Source organism: Carcharodon carcharias, chromosome 12, assembly GCF_017639515.1.
Source record: "Carcharodon carcharias isolate sCarCar2 chromosome 12, sCarCar2.pri, whole genome shotgun sequence".
In the NCBI taxonomy this organism is placed as follows: Eukaryota; Metazoa; Chordata; class Chondrichthyes; order Lamniformes; family Lamnidae; genus Carcharodon; species Carcharodon carcharias.
The window spans coordinates 15,831,935-15,852,541 of record NC_054478.1 but is presented as its reverse complement, the minus strand read 5'-3'; the positions used below and the strand labels follow the sequence as shown (position 1 = coordinate 15,852,541).

The 20,607-nt window shown below is 44.1% G+C and overlaps 1 protein-coding gene across 3 annotated transcripts in view; it reads right to left on the bottom strand.

Moving 5' to 3' along the window:
- LOC121284848 (tensin) overlaps positions 1-20,607 on the bottom strand; it is a 738,828-nt gene that overhangs the window by 235,763 nt on the left and 482,458 nt on the right. For all 3 annotated transcript variants that reach the window (XM_041200650.1, XM_041200651.1, XM_041200652.1), the window contains one exon: positions 18,559-18,597. In XM_041200650.1, the coding sequence (XP_041056584.1) occupies positions 18,559-18,597 (39 nt within the window). The remainder of the gene's footprint in view (positions 1-18,558; positions 18,598-20,607) is intronic.

Genomic DNA, 20,607 nt, shown 5'->3' with positions numbered 1-20,607 from the left:
AGAACAAGGGGCAGAACCTTAAAATTCGAGCCAGGGTATTCAAGAGTAATAAAAAACAAAAACAGAATTACCTGGAAAAACTCAGCAAGTCTGGCAGCATCGGCGGAGAAGAAAAGAGTTGACATTTCGAGTCCTCATGACCCTTCGACAGTTCTGTCGAAGGGTCATGAAGACTTGAAACGTCAACTCTTTTCTTCTCCGCCGATGCTGCCAGACCTGCTGAGTTTTTCCAGGTAATTCTGTTTTTGTTTTGGATTTCCAGCATCTGCATTTTTTTGTTTTTATATTTGTTCAAGAGTAATGTCAGGAAGCACTTCCTCACACAAAGAGCAGTAGAAATCTGGAACTCTCTCTCTCTCTCTCTCTTCCTTAAAAAGATGCTCAGATGGGCATGGGAGGGGAGTGGTGGGGAAGCAGGAGCTGCAGGGAGGTTTGATGGCGGGGGGGGTCAACAGGAAATTTCAAAACTGGGATTGCTGGATTTTTGTTGGCTAAGGGGTTAAAGGTTACAGAACCAAGGCAGGTAAATGGAGTTATGATGCAGATCAGCCGTGATTGAATTGAATGGAAGAACTTGTTTGAGACACTTCAGTTCCCATGCTCCTAACTTGTGGATTGAGGCCAACCATTGGCTCCATTGGCAAGGGTGGGGTGCATCATGGTAGGAGAGGGTTTCAGGAGCAGCAGTGGCCTAGTACGTGTTTGTGAGTCCTGAAGGAACATTTCTGCCCCCTTCTACCTAAGCCCCACAAAAATAATTCCAAACTTATCTCAGCTGGCCCATTTTGATTCTATTGCCCAGAGAGTGTGCACTGCACTTACTTCAACTAGCCTTGACTTACAATAGCCATCGGAATCCTAGAAATCTGATATGAACATTGAAGTGGATTTTTTTTAAAATTATTATTTCATGGGCGTCACTGACAAGGCCAGCATTTGTTGCCCATCCATAATTGCCCTTGAACTGAGTGCCTTGCTAGGCTATTTCAGAAGGCAGTTAAGAGTCAACCACATTGCTGTGGGTCTGGAGTCATATGTAGGCCAGACCAGGTAAGGACGGCAGATTTCCTTCCCTTAAGGACATTAGTGAACCAGATGGGATTTTACGACAATGGATGGTAGGCATATTTTGTAATCTGTAAAATGAGCAAGTTTAGGCATCTGGTGATTAACTCCTTTCAAAATGGTGCTGGAGTTTCCTTTATTTGTTCATGGGATGTGGGCATCACTGGGTAGGCCAGCACTTATTGCCCATCCTTATTTATGCAATTCCAGGGCAGATCATTCAGAGGGCATTAAGAGCCAACCACATTGCTGTGGGTCTGGAGTCACAAGTAAGCCAGGCCGGGACATTAGTGAACCAGATGGGTTTTTACGAAAATCAGCAATGGTTTTGTAGATATTGTCATACTTGCAATTGGAGATTTTTATTGAATTCAAGTTTCATCATCTGCTATGGTGGGATCTGAACCTTGGTTCCCAAAGCATTACTCTGGGTCTCTCTGGAATACTAGTGCAGTGAAAATACCACTAAGCCATCGCCGCTAAGACTATCAACCCCATTACAGCCTCATTAACGGCAGGCAACGGAAGACTCAGTAAGTGGTGCAGCACCAGCACTGACAGGAGTGTGGGATTAAAGTATGACAAGTTTACAAAGGTAACTTTAATGATCAATGTGGGTGCTGGAGTTGAAAATGCAAACATACAAAAATAAAGACCGAATGGTGGGGATTGATTCACATTTCGCCCAATAACCTGTAATGCTACAAGAAAAATATACTTGGGAGTAAATTTTATTCATTGTGTGGGCAGTAGCCTAATGGAGTGGATCCTGCTCGTTTTGCAGTTCACTTGGTCTTCAGTCACTGTGTAAAATTGCAGCGGAGATCAGTTTATTTTCAATTTTCTTTAGCTTAAGAACCCTAATTTTAGTACTTCAGCTCCCTGACCCCAGAAGTGACCTGGTAGCAACGCCTATAGAATTGTTCAGCTGCCCAGGAGGATGGGAATAAGCTCAGCGTAGCTCAGTGTGAAGTCTGACTACAGCAACAGTGTGAGCAGACACAATCAGCTTTCCTTCCTTGTTTCTGCCTCTGCTGGGTGAAGCTCGACCATCCCTTCCGGTCCGCAAACTGGCAATGTGCCCGATTAAAAGCAGATTGTCTCTAGCAGACAGTACTCCAGATGGAAAACATATGTGTTCAGTACCCTGCAGCAAATTCATGGCTGCACCAAGGAGAGTTCAACGCCCAAGCTGTAAGGCATCAGTGGGTAACTCTCACAAACCTCAGGCAGCCAACATGAGGCTGTGAATGGGTGGAGGACCCCAGAAAAAAACGGACCAATCAACGGCACCTCGGTACAAAAAACACAATGAATCGTTTAAACAGCAGCTTTCCAGTATAAAGGGTTATGCCTTCTCCCCGTAATATTGCCAAGAATCTACATTCTTTACTCCTGTCTCCGGTTATAACATACGTCTTGGCCCCAAAGCAGTGTCTTAAGAATGTGCAATGACCTCACCTTTGGAGAAGTTGAGTCATCGTCAGATGGATTTAGATGCTAACTGTGAACACCAGTCCCTCCCACTCCACATCTCTCTGCATTAAGGCAGGGCTCATCAAGGCTAGGCAAGTTAGCTCTGCAGAGGGCCATACTTTCCACATCAGACATCAAGCTTAATTTTGCAAAGGTCAATTGAATGCAGAGTAAAGTTTGATCAAGATAGTCCCAACAAGTACTCTAAAGTAACGTGGTAACAAGTCCCAAGGTACTTCACAACAGCATTACCAAATCTAATTTGACACTGAGTCACATAAGGAGATATTGAGGACAGGTGATAAAAAGCTTAACCAAAGAACTAGGTTTTAAGAACCATCTTAAAGGAAGAGAGAGCAGTAGAGTGGCAAAGAGGATTATGGATGGAATTCCAGAGCTTAGATCGCAGGCAGCTGATGGCATGGTGACCACTGGGGAAGCAATTAAAACAGAGGCTGACAAAGCTGTCAGAATTGGAGAAACACAAAGACTTCAGGAAGTCTTAGAACTGGTGGAGATTACAAAGATAGGGAGGGGACAAGGCCTAGGAGGGACTTGAAAATGAGAGATTAAAATTGAGGCCTTGCCGGACGAGAAGTCAATGTTGGACAATCAGCAAGTATAAGGTTGATGGGTTAAAAAAGGATTGGTGTGAATTATCATATGAGCTGTAGAGATTTGGATGAGCTCAAGTTTATGTCAGGTGGAAAGTTGGAGCCAGCATTTCAATAGTCACGGCCTGAAGGAGCAAAGGCATGGATCTAGGTTTCAGCAGCAGAGGAGATGTTGAAGTCAGTTGATGTTACAGAGCTAGAAGTAGGCAGTCTTGTTGATGGAGTGTGATTGGAAGCTTATCTTGGTGTCCTAGGCCCAACCATCTTCATCATAAGGTCAAATGTGGGGATGTTTGCTGATGATTGCATGATGTTCAGCATCATTCAGAGTCCATGTCTAAATGCAGAGACCTGGACAATATCCAGGCTTCAGCTGACAAGTGGCAAGCCACACAAGTGCCGGGCAATGACTATCTCCAACAAGAGAGAATCTGACCATCGCCCCTTGACATTCAATGGCATTATCATTACTGAATCCCCCAATATCAACATCCTGAGGGTTGCCATTGACCAGTAACTAAACTGGATATAAATACTGTGGCTACAAGGGCAGGTCAGAGGCTAGGAATCCTGTGGCGGGTAACTTACCTCCTTGAGTTCTGCAATCTTTTGCTATTTAAGTAATATGCTGCTTCTCTATTCTTCCTGCCAAAGTGAAGAAGTTCACATTTCCCCACATTATACCCCGTCTGCCAAATTTTTGCCCATTCACCTAACCTATCTATGCTGTCCGGACCTAAGTGTTGAATAGTTCCCAGCGCATTGCGTGAAATGAGTCACTTAATTAAATTTGTTGCTGTGTTTGTAACAGATCCGTCTGGTGCAGTTTGACAGAGTCTAAGGAAACAACAGATCAGAGTTCGAGACAAGGGAAACTGTTGTGAGAACATTTTATACAAATTGATAGACAGGGGATAATTTTCAATGTTGATGAATGACCAGTATTCTGGGGAAGAGGGAGGGTCTGCTGATGCAGGGTCCAGCTGATTTCAATCTCACCATTGTGAGACCAGCTGCTCTGCTAGATAGTGATGGTGAAAATTCCCTTCATTGGCCAGTGCAAATGTTCAAAGAGTCTGCCAATCAAAAGATTGCTAAAAGATTAAGCCAAGTTTATGATTTAAATGGCTCCTGATTTGATGGGGAAGAGGATACTGAGAGAGGGAAAGAGTGCTATTGTGTTGAGCTCCTGGGAAATGAAATAGGGTTAAAATTTAACATGGCTGCTGGGAATCCTACTTCTTTGGATGGGGCCTTTTCTCAGACACCTCACGGGACTGTACGCCTCAGTCTAATACAGAAATGAGGCTGAGGCATCCATTTCAGACCCAGATTGGTAAATTGTTAGGCCTGAGGAGGAGCCTTCGATGGGTCTTGAGCAGCCGCAGCAGGGATGCTGGAGATATAACCTCAGGCCTTCGTGCTGATTTCATTGGCCCAAAGAAAAATTTAAAGTGATCACTGAGTGTCACAGGAATCATAATGACAAAATAAGGCTCCTATATGTTAGAGTAGTTGATGGTACGATGAAGGGAGTCTGTGGAGAGGATTATTTCCACAGTTTGAGGAGAGTGAAGGAGGGGAGGAATCCCACAGTTTGAGGAGAGTGAGGGAGGGGAGGAGTCCCACAATTTGAAGGGAGTGAGGGAGGGGAGGAGTCCCACAGTTTGAGGGGGGAGTGAGGGACCAGCAATGGCATTATACCCATGAAGAAAGGATAGGGAACTAACTGAACTGGAGAGATTTGTTCACCCGGCGTTGAGGGGTGGAAAAGCTTAGAGCTTCTGTACCCAGAACCCCGAACTGAAATGTCAAATCGAACTTGCTGAAAACTGCAAAGAGAAAACGATCTTCTGACCATAGGGCTGGAGTTAATCAAGAGCTATTCAGAGGCAGATTCCTGAACACAGATCAGTTCAGAAGCAGCTCAAATTGTGACAGGAATTTTCATCAATTTCCCATCAGTAGGGGTAGCAATTATCAAAAGAACAAAGCCAGAGGGAGGTTTCCCTCAATTACATTTCATTTCTATATCACTCTATGCACCAAACATGAGGCAGATGAGTGGTGTTCTATCAGACATACATCGCGAGAATCAGAGTGTCAGATTATTCAACCTTTTCCAGGGCTAGAATCACAGTGGAGGCGTCAATACAGAGAGAGAATTTCCTAGGCATTTAATCCTATTCCTGTTACCTCATTACGAAGGATCTGTCCTGCCCAATAAATATAAGCTGTCCATGTGTCTCAGTGGTAAAACTCCCTGTAATTAACCCTCTAACCCCACCCACTGTAATTAACCCCTTAACCTCACCCTTTGTGATTAACCCCTAACCTCACCCCTTGTAATTAACCCCTAACACCAAACCTGTAATTAATCCCTAACCCAACCCCTGTAATTAACCTCTAACTCCACTCCCTGTAATTAACCCCAACCAGAAACCTGTAATTAACTCCTAACCCCAAACCTGTAATTAACCCCAACCCCAAACCTGTAATTAATGCCCTAACCCCACTCCCTGTAATTAGCCCTTAACCCCACCCCTGTAATTAACCCCCTAGCCCCACCCCTGTAATTAACCCCTAATCCCAAACCTGTAATTAACCCCTAACCCCAAACCTGTAGTTAGCCTCCTAACTCCACCCCTGTAATTAACCCCTAACTCCAAACCTGTAAGTAACCCCTAACCCCAAAACTGTAATTAACCCCCTAACCCCCAAACCTGTAACTAACCCCCTAACCTCACCCTGTTAATTAACCCCCAACCCCACTCCCTGTAATTAACCCCTAACCCCACCCTATAATTAACCCCCTAAACCCACTCCCTGTAATTAACCCCTAACCCCAAACCTGTAATTAATCTCTTAACCCCACCCCTGTAATTAACCCCTGACTCCAAACCTGTAATTAACCCCCTAACCCCACCCCTGTAATTAACATCTGACCCCAAACCTGTAATTAGCCCCTAACCCCATCCCCTGTGATTAATCCATAACCCAACCCACTGCAATTAATCCCTAACCCCGCCCCTGTAACGAACCCCTAAACCCACCCCCATAATTAACCCCTAACCCCAAACCTGTAATGAATCCCTAATCCCAAACCTGTAATTAGCCAATAACCTCAAGCCTGTAATTAACCCCCTAACCCCAAACCTGTAATTAACCCCTAACCCCAAACCTGTAATTAACCCCTAACCCCAAACCTGTAATTCACCCCAAGCCCTCCCACTGGAATTAAATCCCAGTCCTGGTGCACTATGATTCGACAAATCCGAGCCAACAACACCCAACTCCACCTCACCACCATCTCCCTGCGAAGTGCATAAGAAACGGAACCTGGATTAGGCCATTTGGCCATTTAAGTCTGCTCTGCGATTCAATATGAACATGGCTGCTCTACCTCAAAACCATCTACTAACAGGGCTCCCTTAACCCTTAATTCTCTTAATATCCAAAAATCTATTGTTCTCCATTTCAAATACACTCCACATTGTTTCACTCCCTCTCTAGTACTCCACTTTCTCGGTTGCTTTTCCAACATCCAGAATTGAAGAAGGTGAAATATCCTCCAGTTATCTATTGGGAATAATAATGGCATTGCTCTTCAGTCCCTGCACCAAGGCTGTCCTCTGTCCACTCACTCCATTCCTTCCTCTGACCACTATCTGAGGATGAATCACACTGTTTATGGCATTGGCGCATACATTTTTAAAATTTATTTCCAGGATGTGGGCATCGCTGGCTGGGACAACATTTATTGCCCATCCCTAATTGCCCTTGAGAAGGTGGTGGTGAGCTGCCTTCTTGAACCGCTGCAGTCCATGTGGTGTAGGTACACCCACAGTGCTGTTAGGGAGGGAGCTCCAGGATTTTGACCCAGCGATAATGAAGGAACGGTGATATATTTCCAAGTCAGGATGGTAAGTGTCTTGGAAGAGAGCTTGCAAGTTGTGGTGTTCCCATCTATCTTCTGCCCTTGTTCTTCTGGGTGGCAGGGGTCATGGATTTGAAAGGTACTGTCAAAGGAGTCTTGCTGGGTTCTTGCAATGCATCTTGTAGATGGTGCACACTGCTGCCACTACTCGTCGTAGGTGGAGGGATTGAATGTTTGTGTATGGGGTGCCAATCAAGCAGGCTGCTTTATCCTGGATGGTTTCAAGCTTCTTGAATGTTGTTGGAGCTGCACTCATCCAGGCAAGTTGGGAATATTCCATCACATTCCTGACTTGTGCCTTGTAGATGGTGTTCAGGCTTTGGGGAGTCAGGAGGTGAGTTACTTGCCGCATGATTCCTAGCCTCTGACCTGTTCTTGTATCCACAGTACTTAAATGGCTAGCTCAGTTCAGTTTCTGGTCAATGGTAACCCCTAGGATGTTGATGGTGAGGGATTCAATGATAGTAACACTATTGAATGTCAAGGGGAGATGGATTAGACACTCTCTTGTTGGAGATGGTCATCGCCTAGAACTTCTGTGGTCCAAATTTTATTTGCCACTTGTCAGCCCAAGCCTGGAGATTGTCCAGATCTTGCTGCATTTGGACACAGACTGCTTCAGTATCTGAGCAGTTGTGAATGGTGAACATTGTGCAATCATCAGCGAACATCCCCACTTCTGACCTTATGTAAGGAACGTCATTGATGAAGCAGCTGAAGATGTCTGGGCCGAGGACACTACCCTGAGGAACTCCTGCAGTGATGTCCTGAAACTGAGATGATTGAACTCCAACAATAACAACCATCTTCCCTTGTGTTAGGTATGGTTCCAACTAGTGGAGAGTTTTCCCCCGATTCCCACTGACTTCAATTTTGCTTGATGCCACACTCGGTCAAATGCGGCCTTGATGTCAAGAGCAGTCACTCTCACCTCACCTATTGAATTCAGCTGAATGAGTCACAAAATGTTGTTTGGTAGTAGAGAACCTTAATATTGCTGAAAAAAGAGACATTTTTTGTTGAAGTTTTTCTTCTTGCAATTTGAAGAAAATACCAATGTCGGGGGAAGCAACACATTTACACTGTATGAGAAGGGAATGCGGATTGGTTGGCAAATGGAGTCTGATTGGCAGAGGTGATGTAGAATGCATCAGTGGATAATGGCTTACAGTACATATATTAATACACAGGGCCCTGTACTTTGCAGACAGAAAGAAAATATACACCTGTTTCAGCTAAACAAAATAAGTCATAGATTGTCACTGGTTCATTCCCCAGGGCAATGTCTTGACCCATCAGATTAAAGCTGCCTGGTTTAAATTTCAAACAATGATTGACAGTTAACAGTCAGTCACCATCAACTGGTGCATTCTCCATGGCAACACCTCTACCAATCAGAGTCCACTTGCCAACCAATCAGCACTCTCTTCCTATACAGTACAAATGTGTTGTTTCTCCTGACATTGATATTTTCTTGCGAATTGTCCTGATGAGTGCAAGACCAAAAGCTTCAACAAAAAAAGTCTTCTTTTTCAGCAAGAATCACAAAATGTTAGCATGCCAGTACAAGAAGTGATTAGGAAGGCACATGGAATGTTGGTGTTTATTGCAAAGGCAATCGAGTATAAAAGTATGGAAATTTATCACAGTTATACAGGGCGTTGGTGAGATCACATCTGTACTGTGTACAGTTTTGGTCTCCTCATTTGGTAAAGGATACAATTGCATCAGAGAAGGGTCAATCGACTGATTCCTGGGATGAAGGGGTTATATTATCAGGAAAAGTTCGACAAGTTGGGTGTGTATTCATTGGAGTTTAGAAGAATGAGAGGTGATCTTATTGAAACATTTAAGATCCTGAGGGGACTTGACAGGGTGGATGCTAAAAGGATGTTTCCCCTGGCGGGAAAGACTAGAACTAAGGGACACAGTTTAAAAATAATAGGTCACTCATTTCAAACAGAGATTAAGGGGAAAGTTTTACTCTTAGAGGATCATTAGTCTGTGGATTCTCTTCCCAAGTGGGGGCAGGGTTATTGAATATTTTTAAGGCAGGTGTAGATAGATTTTTGATCAACAAGGGAGTCAAAGGTTATAGGGGTAGACAGGAAAGTAGAGTTGAGGTCACAATAAGATCAGGCACAATAGAAGCAAAATACCGCAGATGCTGGAAATCTGAAACAAAAACAGGAAATGTTGGGAAAACTCAGCAAGTCTGGCAGCATCTGTGGAGAGTGAGACAGAGTTAACATTTCGAGTCCATATGACTCTTCTTCAGAAACTTGAAATGTTAACACTGTTTCTGAAATCAGGCATGATCTTTTCAAATGGTGGACTAGGCTCAAGGGGCCAAATAGTCTACTCCTGCTAGTAATTTATATATACCTTTATATATTCATATATATAGCACATTGACCACTGATTGCATATCACTGATTGCTACTGTCAGAATGCAGGAACAGGCATATAATTATAGTATCACTGCTCCTTCAGCAATCACTATGTAACTGTACAGAGTCGTTCTTTATTCAGGATAAGGGCCACTCATTGTGTAACTGTACAGGGTCTCTGTTTATTCATGGTAAGGATCACTCACTGTTTAACTGTACAGAGTCACTGTTTATTCAGCAGGGTAAGGATCACTCACTTTGTAACTGATACAGAGTTAGTGTTTATTCAGCAGGGTAAGGATCACTCACTTTGTAACTGTACAGAATCACTGTTTATTCAATAGGGTAAGAATTACTCACCGTGTAACTGTACAGAGTCACTGTTTATTCAGCAGGGTAAGGGTTACTCGCTGTGTTACTGGAAGGAGTGATGTTTATCATTTGAGATCTGGTATGAACTAATCCACCCTTGTGGGAAAATATGAGATGGAAGTGATTGAAATCTGCTCTATGGCAACATTTCTTGGCCGGAAACAATTAGCCCTCATTGGAGATTGCAGAAACATATGTGCTAGTGAGGCCAGGAACTGACTTTGTTTCTGTTGAGGGGGTTTTTGGAATAAAACCCAACAGGAGTAAGGATAAAATATGGACATAGATAACCAATGAAATGCAGAAACCACTGTATGATACATTTAGGCATATAAGTGAGGGGAAGGAAGGGAATGGAAAAGAAAGGCATGTGATAAGATGAATATTTTAAACACGGGATGCCAGGTCAGCAGTTAGTCTTACAATTGGCTCCATTGCCTGTGCATCTAGAAAAAAGTCAAAATGAAACACTGCTCCAACTCATACTCAATTCAAAAGTGAATGGGCATGAGAACGTTGGCATTGACAGAAATGTACAGAGTAGCAATGCACCCTATAGCGGAAATGCCCACTTAAACTAAACCTCTGGAAATCCGAGGACTCTTGTGACTCTTTGTCTGCAGAGTCTGGGCAGACTCCGCCTGAGGCAGCTGAAAAAGTAAAGGGTCAACCGAAAGTCGAATGCCGTTGAGACAAACTCTGCACTTGGAACAGTTCCATACACACCTACTCTCCATAAGACCATAAGACATAGAAGCAGAAGTAGGCCATTCGTCCCATCGAGTCTGCTCCATCATTCAATGAGATCATGGTTGATCTGATAATCCTAAATTCCACTTTCCTGCCTTTTCCCCATAATCCTTGATTCCCTTACTGATTAAAAATCTGTCTATTTCAGCTTTGAATATACTTAACAACACAGCCTCTACAGCTGTCTGCAGTAAAGAATTCCACAAATTCACTATCCTCTGAGAGAAGAAATACCTCCTCATCTCTGTCTTAAATGGGTGACCCCTTACTCTGAGATTATGCCCTCTGGTCCTAGACTCTCCCAGAAGGGGAGAGAATCTCTCAGCATCTACCCTGTCAAGCCCCCTAAGAATCTTATATGTTTCAATAAGACTGCCTCTCATTCTTCGAAACTCCAATAAGTACAGGCCCAACCTACTCAACTTCTCCTCATAAGAAAATCCTTCCATACCCGGGGTCAATCTAGTGAACGTTATCTGGACTGCCTCCAATGCCAGTTTATCTTTCCTTAGATAAAGGGACCAAAACTGTTTATGGTATTCTAGGTGTGGTCTAACTAGTGCCTTGTATAGTTATAGCAAGACTCCCCTGTTTTTATACTCCATTCTCTTTGAAATAAAGGCCAACATCCCTTTTGCCTTCCCTTTTATCTATTTGAACCAGCTTTATGTGATTCATGCACATTCATTCACCCCCAAATCCCTCTGTGCTGCAGATTTCTGCAGTCTTTCTCCATTTGAATAATATTCAGCTTCTCTATTCTTTCTGCCAAAGTGCATAACCTCACACTTTCCCACATTATATTCCATCTGCCAAGTTTTTGCCCATTCACTTAACCTGTCTATTTCCCTCTGTAGACTCTTTGTGTCATCATCACCACTTGCCTTCCCACATATTTTTGTGTCATCCGCAAATCTGCCAATAGTACATTCACTTCCCTTATCTAAGACATTAATATATTTTGTAAATAATTGTAGCCCCGGCACTGATCCCTATGGCACTCCACTAGTTCCAGCTTCTCATCCTGAAAATGCCCCCTTAGCCCAGCTCTCTGTCTGCTATTAGTTAGCCAATCCTCTATCCATGCTAATATACTACTCCCAACACCATGGCCTCTCATTTTATTATGTGCAATACTTTATCGAGCGCCTTTTGGAAAACCAAATATATTACGTCTACTGGTTCCCCTTTATCTATCCTCCTCAAAGAATTCTAATACAATTGTCAGGCATGATTTCCCCTTCATGGAGCCATGCTGACTCTGCTTGATTAGGTTATGTATTTCTAAATACTCTGCTATTACAACCTTTATAATAGACACTAACATTTTCCTAATGACAGATGTTAAGCTAACTTGCCTACAGTTACCCGTTTTTATCTCCCTCCCTTTTTGAATAAGGGTATTACCTTGACAGATTTCCAATCCTCTGGGCCTATTCCAAAATTTAATGATTCTTGGAAGGTTACTACCAGTGCATCCATTATCTCTGTGGCTACTTCCATTAATATCCTAGGATGCAACACATCAGGCCCAGGGAACTTAACGGCCTTTAGCCCCATTAGTTTCCCTAGTACTTTTTCTCTAGTGATAGTTATTGTATTTATTTCCTGCCCCACTCTTGTCCCTTGATTATTTAGTATTTTTCAAATGCTATTAGTGTCTTTTACCGCGAAGACTGATGCAAAGTATCTATTCAACTCCTCTGCCATTTCCTGGTTCCCCATTATTATTTCCGCAGCCTCATTCTCTGAGAGGCCTTTTACTTTGGCCTCTCTCTTCCCTTTTATATATTTAAAGAAGCTCTTACTGTCCATTTTTATACTACTTGCTAGTTTACCCTGAAAGTTTATTTTCTCCCTCTTTATTATTCTTTTGGTCAATTTTTGTTGGTTTTTAAAACTTCCCAATCCTCTGGCTTACCACTAATCTTTGCCACATTGTATGTTTTTTCTTTCAATTTGATACTATCCTTAACTTCCTTGGTTAACCATGGTTGGTTTATTCCCTTCCGAGAATCCTTCTTCCTCACTGGGATATATCTTTGTTGTGAGTCATGAACTATTTTCTTGTACGTCTGCCATTGTTCATCAACTGTCTTTTCTACTAAACTCCTTTACCAGTCCACTCAAGCTCATTCTGCCCTCATTCCTTTGTAATTATGCTGAATTAAGTTTAGCACAGTTGTTTCTGACCCAAGTTTCTCATTCTCAAACTGAATGCTAAATTCTACCATATTTTGGTCACTGTTTCCTCAGGGATCTTTCACTCTGAGATCATGTATTAAACCTGCCTCATCACACGTTACCAGATCCAAAATAGCCTGATCCCCGGTTGGACCCAGAACATATTATTCTAGGGAACTGTTGGAAATGCACTCTGAGAATTCTTGTTCGTGGCTACCTCTGGGTTACTGTTCCATACACACTGGCTCTCACTGGCATACAATTCCGCACTCACTGCCTCTCACTGGGGTACAATTCCACACAAACTGGCTCTCACTAGCATACAGTTTCACACACACTGACTCTCTCTGAGGTACAGTTCCACACACACTGACACTCTCTGGGGTACAATTCCACACACTGGCTCTCGCTGGGGTACAGTTCCACAAGTACTGACTCTCACTGGGGTACAGTTCCACACACACTGACTCTCACTGGGGTACAGTTCCACACACACTGACTCTCTCTGGGGTACAATTCCACACACTGGCTCTCGCTGGGGTACAGTTCCACAAGTACTGACTCTCTCTGGGGTACAGTTCCACACACACTGGCTCTCTCTGGGGTACAGTTCCACATACACTGACTCTCACTGGGGTACAGTTCCACACACACTGACTCTCACTGGGGTACAGTTCCACACACACTGACTCTCTCTGGGGTACAATTCCACACACTGGCTCTCGCTGGGGTACAGTTCCACACACTGACTCTCACTGGGGTACAGTTCCACACACACTGACTCTCACTGTGGTACAGTTCCACACACAATAACTCTCTCTGGGGTACAATTCCACACACACTGTCTCCCTCTGGGGTACAGTTCCACACACACTGACTCTCACTGGGGTACAATTCCACACACTGACTCTCACTGGGGTACAGTTCCACATACACACTGACTCTCACTGGGGTATGGGTTCCAAACACACTGTCCTGAATTTCAAGCTCGTCTGGCATGTGTGATAGGTGGCTGGAAGTGGCCGCGGTGTCCAGCCCTGCCCGTGAACGTCGGAACAATGCAATTTCAAGCTGGCTAGCCAATTAAGGGCCAGCTAGTGTGAAACAAGCCCAGACATTGGTGCAGCACTGTCAAATGGTGACCCGGGGTGGGGTGGTGGAGGGTGTGGGGGGCGGCGCAGGTGCATAACAGGTATGAAATGAGCCCTGGCATCTCCCTGAAGGCTTCAGGAGTTTGGGAGGAGCCCAACAGAGCTGTCGACAAGAGACTGGAAAATTTGTCATAAGTGATGGCTTCAGGACCTGGTGGGCAGGGCAGAGAGGATGGCAGTGCTGGTGCTCACTCTGCCGCACGATTGCAATTCAGGAGCACCTTTCATGACCATGGGATGTTCTAAAGCACTTTACAGCCAATGAATTACTTTGTAGTGCAGTCACCGTTGTCATTCATGAAGCCCATGTGTGAATTTGCACCCAGCAAGATCCCACAAGCCGCAGCGTGATCATGGCCAGATAATTTGATTTTGATTCAGGGATAAATCGTTGCCAAGAGACCAGGGATAACTCCCCTGCTTTTCTTTGAAGGAGTGCTGTCCTGAGAGGACAGAATGGGCCCTGGTTTAATTTCTTCACTGAAGGGCAGTGTTTCGGAGAGTCTAGCACTCCCTTGGCACTGAACTGGAGTGTTGGCCTCAGTTTTTGGGCTCAAAATCTGGAGCAAGATTTGAACCCATGACCTTTCAACTCAGTACATGAGTGTTGTTAACTGAGCCACGGCTGACACACAAATCCACAGCCACTGGCCCTTACCAAGGTCCACTTATACAGACACAAAAAAATTTGGATTATTTGTCCCCGGTTTTTGGCCACCACAAGTGCACTTACCTCCAATAATGGCCAACAGCATTGATGAGTGTTAGGGCATGCAAGCCTGCCCCTTCAGTTAGCTGCCTCCTATGCAACTTTGTCCTGCAGGAGAGAGGCGGGATCTGCATCAGTGAGTGTGATGCAATGTGTTGATGTGACCTGGTTGGCATGGTTGAATAGCTGGCAGTGTCTGCAAGCTGCGAGTTGCGGGTGTGCCTGCAACGTTTTCTCTTCCTGCTCCCACACCGTTACCGCTGGTGTTCCCCAGGGATTGATCCTTGGCCCCTTCCTATTTCTCATCTACTCGCTGCCCCTCGGTGACATCATCTGAAAACACAGCGTTAATTTTCACGTGTACACTGACAACACCCAGCTCGACCTCACCACCACTTCACTCAACTCCTCCACTGTTGCTAAATTATCAGACTGCTTATCTGACATCCAGTAGCAAAACTTTCCTCCAATTAAATATTGGGATGACGGAAGCCATTGTCTTCAGTCCCTGCTGTGAACACCGCTCCCTAGCTACCGACTCCATCCCTTTCCTTGATAACCACCTTAGGTTGAATTAGGTTGCTCGCAACCTCTATCATACTTGACCCCAAGGTGAGTTTTCAACCATATATCGTGCCATCACTAAGACCGCCTATTACAATCTTCACAACATCACCCGACTTCATCCCTATCTCAGCTCATCCACTGCTGAATCCCTCAATCTGAGTTATCTCTGGATGACTTATCCAATGCACTCCTGGCCAGTATCCTACATTCTACATTCCATAAACTTAAATTCATCCAAAATTCTGTGCCTACGTCCTAACACATCAAGTTTCGTTCACTTATCAATGACTGTATTTGTTTCTGGTTAAGCAATGTATCAATTTTAAAATTCTCATTCTTGTTTTCAAATTCCTCTATGGTCTCTGCTCTCCCTGTCTCTGTAATCACCTCCAGCCTCACAATCCTCCAAGATATCTGCTGTCCTCTCTGGTCTCGAGCATCCCCGATTTTAATTACTCCATCACTGGCAGCCATGCCTTCAGCTGCTTGGGCCCTAAGCTCTGGAATTCCCTCCCTGAACCTCTACACTTGTCTCCCTCTTTCCCTTTTCAAGACCCTTCTTGAAACCTACCTCTTTGACCAAGTTTTTGGTCATCCACCCTAATATCTCATTTTCCTTGGTGTCAAATTATCTTTGACAACACTGCTGCGCCTTGAGTGCTTCACCATGGTAAAGGTGCTATATAAATATAAGTTGTTGTTGTTGTAGCAGTGCTAAGTGAGTGAAGACAAGCTGAAGCTATAAATGTCAGGTATGAGTCCTGATTGATAGAGATTGTCAGTTGATAACTGATGGTAGGTGTGGTGAGTGTCGTATTGCAGTTGGTAGGATTTGGCATTGGAATGTGCATTCTCTGACCTTGACCACTCGCATGAGGTAATTGCACTTCTTGTGGCACTGCATCCAGGTCCTTGGGGCTATGACCTACACAGCTACCTGTATTGTGCGTGTGTGTCTGGACAGCCTCCTGCGTTAACAGAACATCTCTCTCCTTTCCACTTCCTCCTCCAGTGCAGAGTTGGCTCTCTTCACGGTTTCCAGAACAGATTCACTCCCTACATGACCGCCAGCCACAATGCAGCTCCCCTTTAAGAGGGGCAGACTCGCTTTAATGGTGATAGCCACTCACAATATTGACCAATGTTCTTAGATCCAGCCAATTCGCAGCATGGTTTAGAGCTGGCTTGATGCTGAAATCAGGCAGCATGAGGTTGGCTTGCTGCCTGCCTTGTTATCAACTAACAGGCTATCCAATTTAGCCCCCAGTGACTCTTGGTGGTGGGGTTGGTGGGGGTGGGGATGTGGTGGGGTGGCTGGCACCTTCCAAATCCTCACCAGAGTCCTCATCAAAGATTTCAGTCCTCACTTGCCAACTCTGTGGGGTATTGGGAAATCATCCTGTGTTCTGGATTTTGATCAGTGTCCAATGATCTTGGTAGAGCACATGGAAACCAAAAAGTGCAGAATGTGATGCCTTTTGTAGTGAAATGTCTGACCGGCATGAAGAACTGCCGCTGGGCAAGGTGCCTGAGTCGGAATGTGGAACAGGAATCAGTACATTCAGGAAAGGGAAAATACTGACAGATGGAGCAATGGGGCTACACAGATCTCAGTCTGAGTGAGGCAGAAAGCAGGTGATAGATTTGGGAACGTTTCATCAGGTAACTCAAACCAAACAGCAGCTTTTTTCATAGTTTAAGGGTGGCTATCGGATGAAATAGGGACTCAGGGGGATTGGTTTTAATCACAATGAATCCCTACAGGCTAAAGACAAACTCAGTAGCTCCTCTGCACAAATAACTCATAGAGTCATTACAGCACAGAAGGAGGCCATTCGGCCCATTGAGTCCATGCGTGCAATACAACATGTAAACCTCTCCCACCAATTCGTTACTGAGAATCTTTTGAAGAATTCATTCTCAGGATGTGGGCATCACTGGCAAGGTGACATTTATTGCCCAGCCCCAATTAGAATAAAAAGCCCTAATATTAAACCTCCCCCTCTACCACCTACCCGCTAAGAGGATATAGTCATCGGGGGTGGGGGAGTTGGGGGGCAGGGATGTTTAAATGTGAAATGTGCAGAAGGCGACCACACGAAAGGCAGGACACCTCATCAACATATTTAAGTTGGGCTCCCACTGTGCAATTTGAGACTTCGAATTCAACTTAAGGCATTTGAAAATAAAAAGTTGGTGAAACTGACCATGTTGCTGTCGATTGTCTTAAAAGCCCAACTGGTACACTAATGTCTTTTAGGGAAGGAAACCTGCCATCCTTACCCAGTCTGGACCTACATTGATCCCAGTCTCACACCATCGTGGCTGACTTGTACCTGCCCTGTAAAGTGGTTGAGCCAGCTCCTTGGTTGTATCAAAGTCAGTGGTAATTCAAGAGGACGGCTCACCACCACCTTTTTAGGGCAATAACTGTCGACCATGCCAGTGATGCCAGTTGTGATATTGTAAACATGTCAATGCAGACAATGAGATGTACCTTTAAGAAGCTGCATAGTGACATCACTATGATATCACTGTGTGTACGACTGGAGGATAAAAGGTACAGCCTTCATGTTAGATGTTCATTATTGCCTGTGATCTCTACTACAGATGTTCATTACTGTCTGTGACTCTGTATCAGTAAGATTTTATGTATACCTTACGATTCAGGCTTATAGTCAAGTAATCGGCCTATGTAACTGTTGGGACCCAGGCTAGATCACGGCCTGTGCGGAGCTGTATATAGTTGTTGTTACAATAAACTTCATGTAATTGTGTTCGACCAGAACCTTCGTCAGTCTCAATATCTTACTCAGCATTGATAGCACAGAGACAGCTCCCTTGAAGTCTGCACTGGGACCCTCAGCATATACGGTGGCAGCAGACTGCAACATACCACATCAAAGCCCACACCCCAAGAATTAACAAAAAAATGACCCCAACAATTTACTTCTGTATTTCAGGTATTTCAGAAACATATTTGCACAAAGTGGGTTCAACAGAGTCACATTCATGAGTTGAATTGGTGCTGGGCATGGTTAGTTTTATTCAGATTGGGAGCTTTGAAGACTTGCGGTATCTAGAGATGCATGAAGCAAACAAAGCACTTGCTTACACCTCTTTTCTGTAGCTTGTCAGATTGGGAAAGGGAATAAAACAAATTTTGTGATAATTCATTGTTTCTCTTTCGAAAAATTGTTGGGACATCTTGAAGCATCTGGATTCCATTTTGGAGTGTGCCCCAGGACTCATCACAGAGATAACACTCAGGACTCTCATGACAGTAGTTTCTTCCTCACTGTCTCCCACCCTGTCCAACACATAAATGCTTGAGACAACTCACCAGCTCATAGTTCACCGGAGGCAAACACAAGGTCGTGACCTGCAAGTAAAGAAAGATGTAAGATGAGCAGGGATATTGAACAAAAATCTCAAACTCACTCTCTAAATGTCTCTAAACCCAATATCCTTATCAATAGTCCACAGGTCAATTCTCCTTTGAGCCTCTCTTGATCCTCCTAAACTCCTAATTCCCTGCATTACTGTCCCTTAATCCTCATCCCTCATTCTCAGTGATTTGAAACTAAGGTTTATCACAATGTCTGAACTAACATCACCAAAACTGATTAACTGATCACATCTCATTTGCAGCTTGTGGAATGTTGCTGAATGCATATAAACTACTGTGGTTCCTATATTGCAATAGTGACTATATTTCAAAAGGTACTTTGTTTGCTGTAAAGCACTTTGGGGTCTCTTATGGCTGTGAAAGGTGCTCCAGAAATGCAAGTTATTTTTTTTTAAAGTAAAGAGTGTGATCTTGAATTTTGCTGAAAAGAGAGACATGTTACTGAAGCTTTTCGTCTTGCACTCATCAGGACAAACACAAGAATGCCAAATTTCAAAGGATCACAACAACTTATACTCCAGGAGAAAAGGGTGATGATTGGTTGACAAGTCAATGCTGATTGGCTGAGGAGTTGCCATGGAGAAAGCAATGGGGAACTATTGGCTCCCCAAGCTCCCTGGTAATTTTAAAACACAAGATTTGAACATATTCCTTTTGTTTGCAGAGCACTGGTCCCTGTGTATGAATGCATATGTTGCTTGTAGCCAAGCATAAATGAGCCACATTGTGAGTCAACTGATTATTTTAAATGGTTTGTTAGTGTAGCTATTAGCACACTCATGATTGTTCAGCAAGTGCTATCTAATCACAGAATCGCATCGAACAGTAGATGTTTTGTTTTGGGGTTACATGCACAGGCTGGTTGGTTTCAGTGGTGGTGTGATGCCAAGTTCATAGGTCATACATCCCCATAATTGGCTGATTGAACCAAGCAGCATGTCCCTTTGATTGTTTGTAATAGGCAGAGTACAGACTGTACTCAACCAGCTGCCTACAATGGGTGGTGGAATTGAAGATAATGAATGATTTCAAAAGGGAATTGAATAGGTACCTGCGGGAAATAAATTTGAAGGGTTACAGGGATAGAGTGGGGGAATGAGACTGACTGGATTACTCTACAGAAAGCCAGCTGGGCTCAGTGGGCTGAATTGCCTCCTTTTGTTTTGTAATGGTTCTATGATGTGATGTATTTCATAAGAATTGTGCTGGGAGACTAAAAGTTTCAGCTTCACTGAACTAAACATAACAAGGTCATTTTTGTTGCACATCAGTGTAAGCAGTCCATGTCCAAATGCAGCAAGACCTGGACAATATCCAGGCTTGAATTGACAAGTGGCAAGTAACACTCATGCCACACAAGTGCCAGGCAATGACCATCTCCAACAAGAGAGAATCCAACCATCACCTCTTGACATTCAATGCCGTTACCATCGTTGAATCCCCCACTATCAATACCCCAGGGGCTACCATTGATCATAAACTGAACTGGACTAGCCATATAAATACTGTGACTACAAGAGCAGATCAAAGGCTGGGAATCCTGCGGCGAGTAACTCACCTCCTGACTCCTTCAATCCTGTCCACCATCTACAAGGCACAAGTCAGGAGTTTGATGGAATACTCTCCACTTTCCTGGATGAGTGCAGCTCCCACATCACTCAAAAAGCTTGACACCATCCAGGACAAAGCAGCCCGCTTGATTGGCAGCACATCCACAAACATTCACTCTCTCCATCACCGACGCACAGTAACAGCAGTGTGTGTACCATCTACAAGATGCACTGCAGGAACTCACCAAGGCTCCTTAGACAGCACCTTCCAAACCCACAACAGCAAGCATCTAGAAGGACAAGGGCAGCAGACACATAGGAACACCAGCACCTGAAAGTTCCCCTCCAAGCCACTCACCATCCTGACTTGGAAATGTTCCTTCATTGTCACTGGGTCAAAATACTGGAACTCCCTTCCTAACAGTACTGTGGG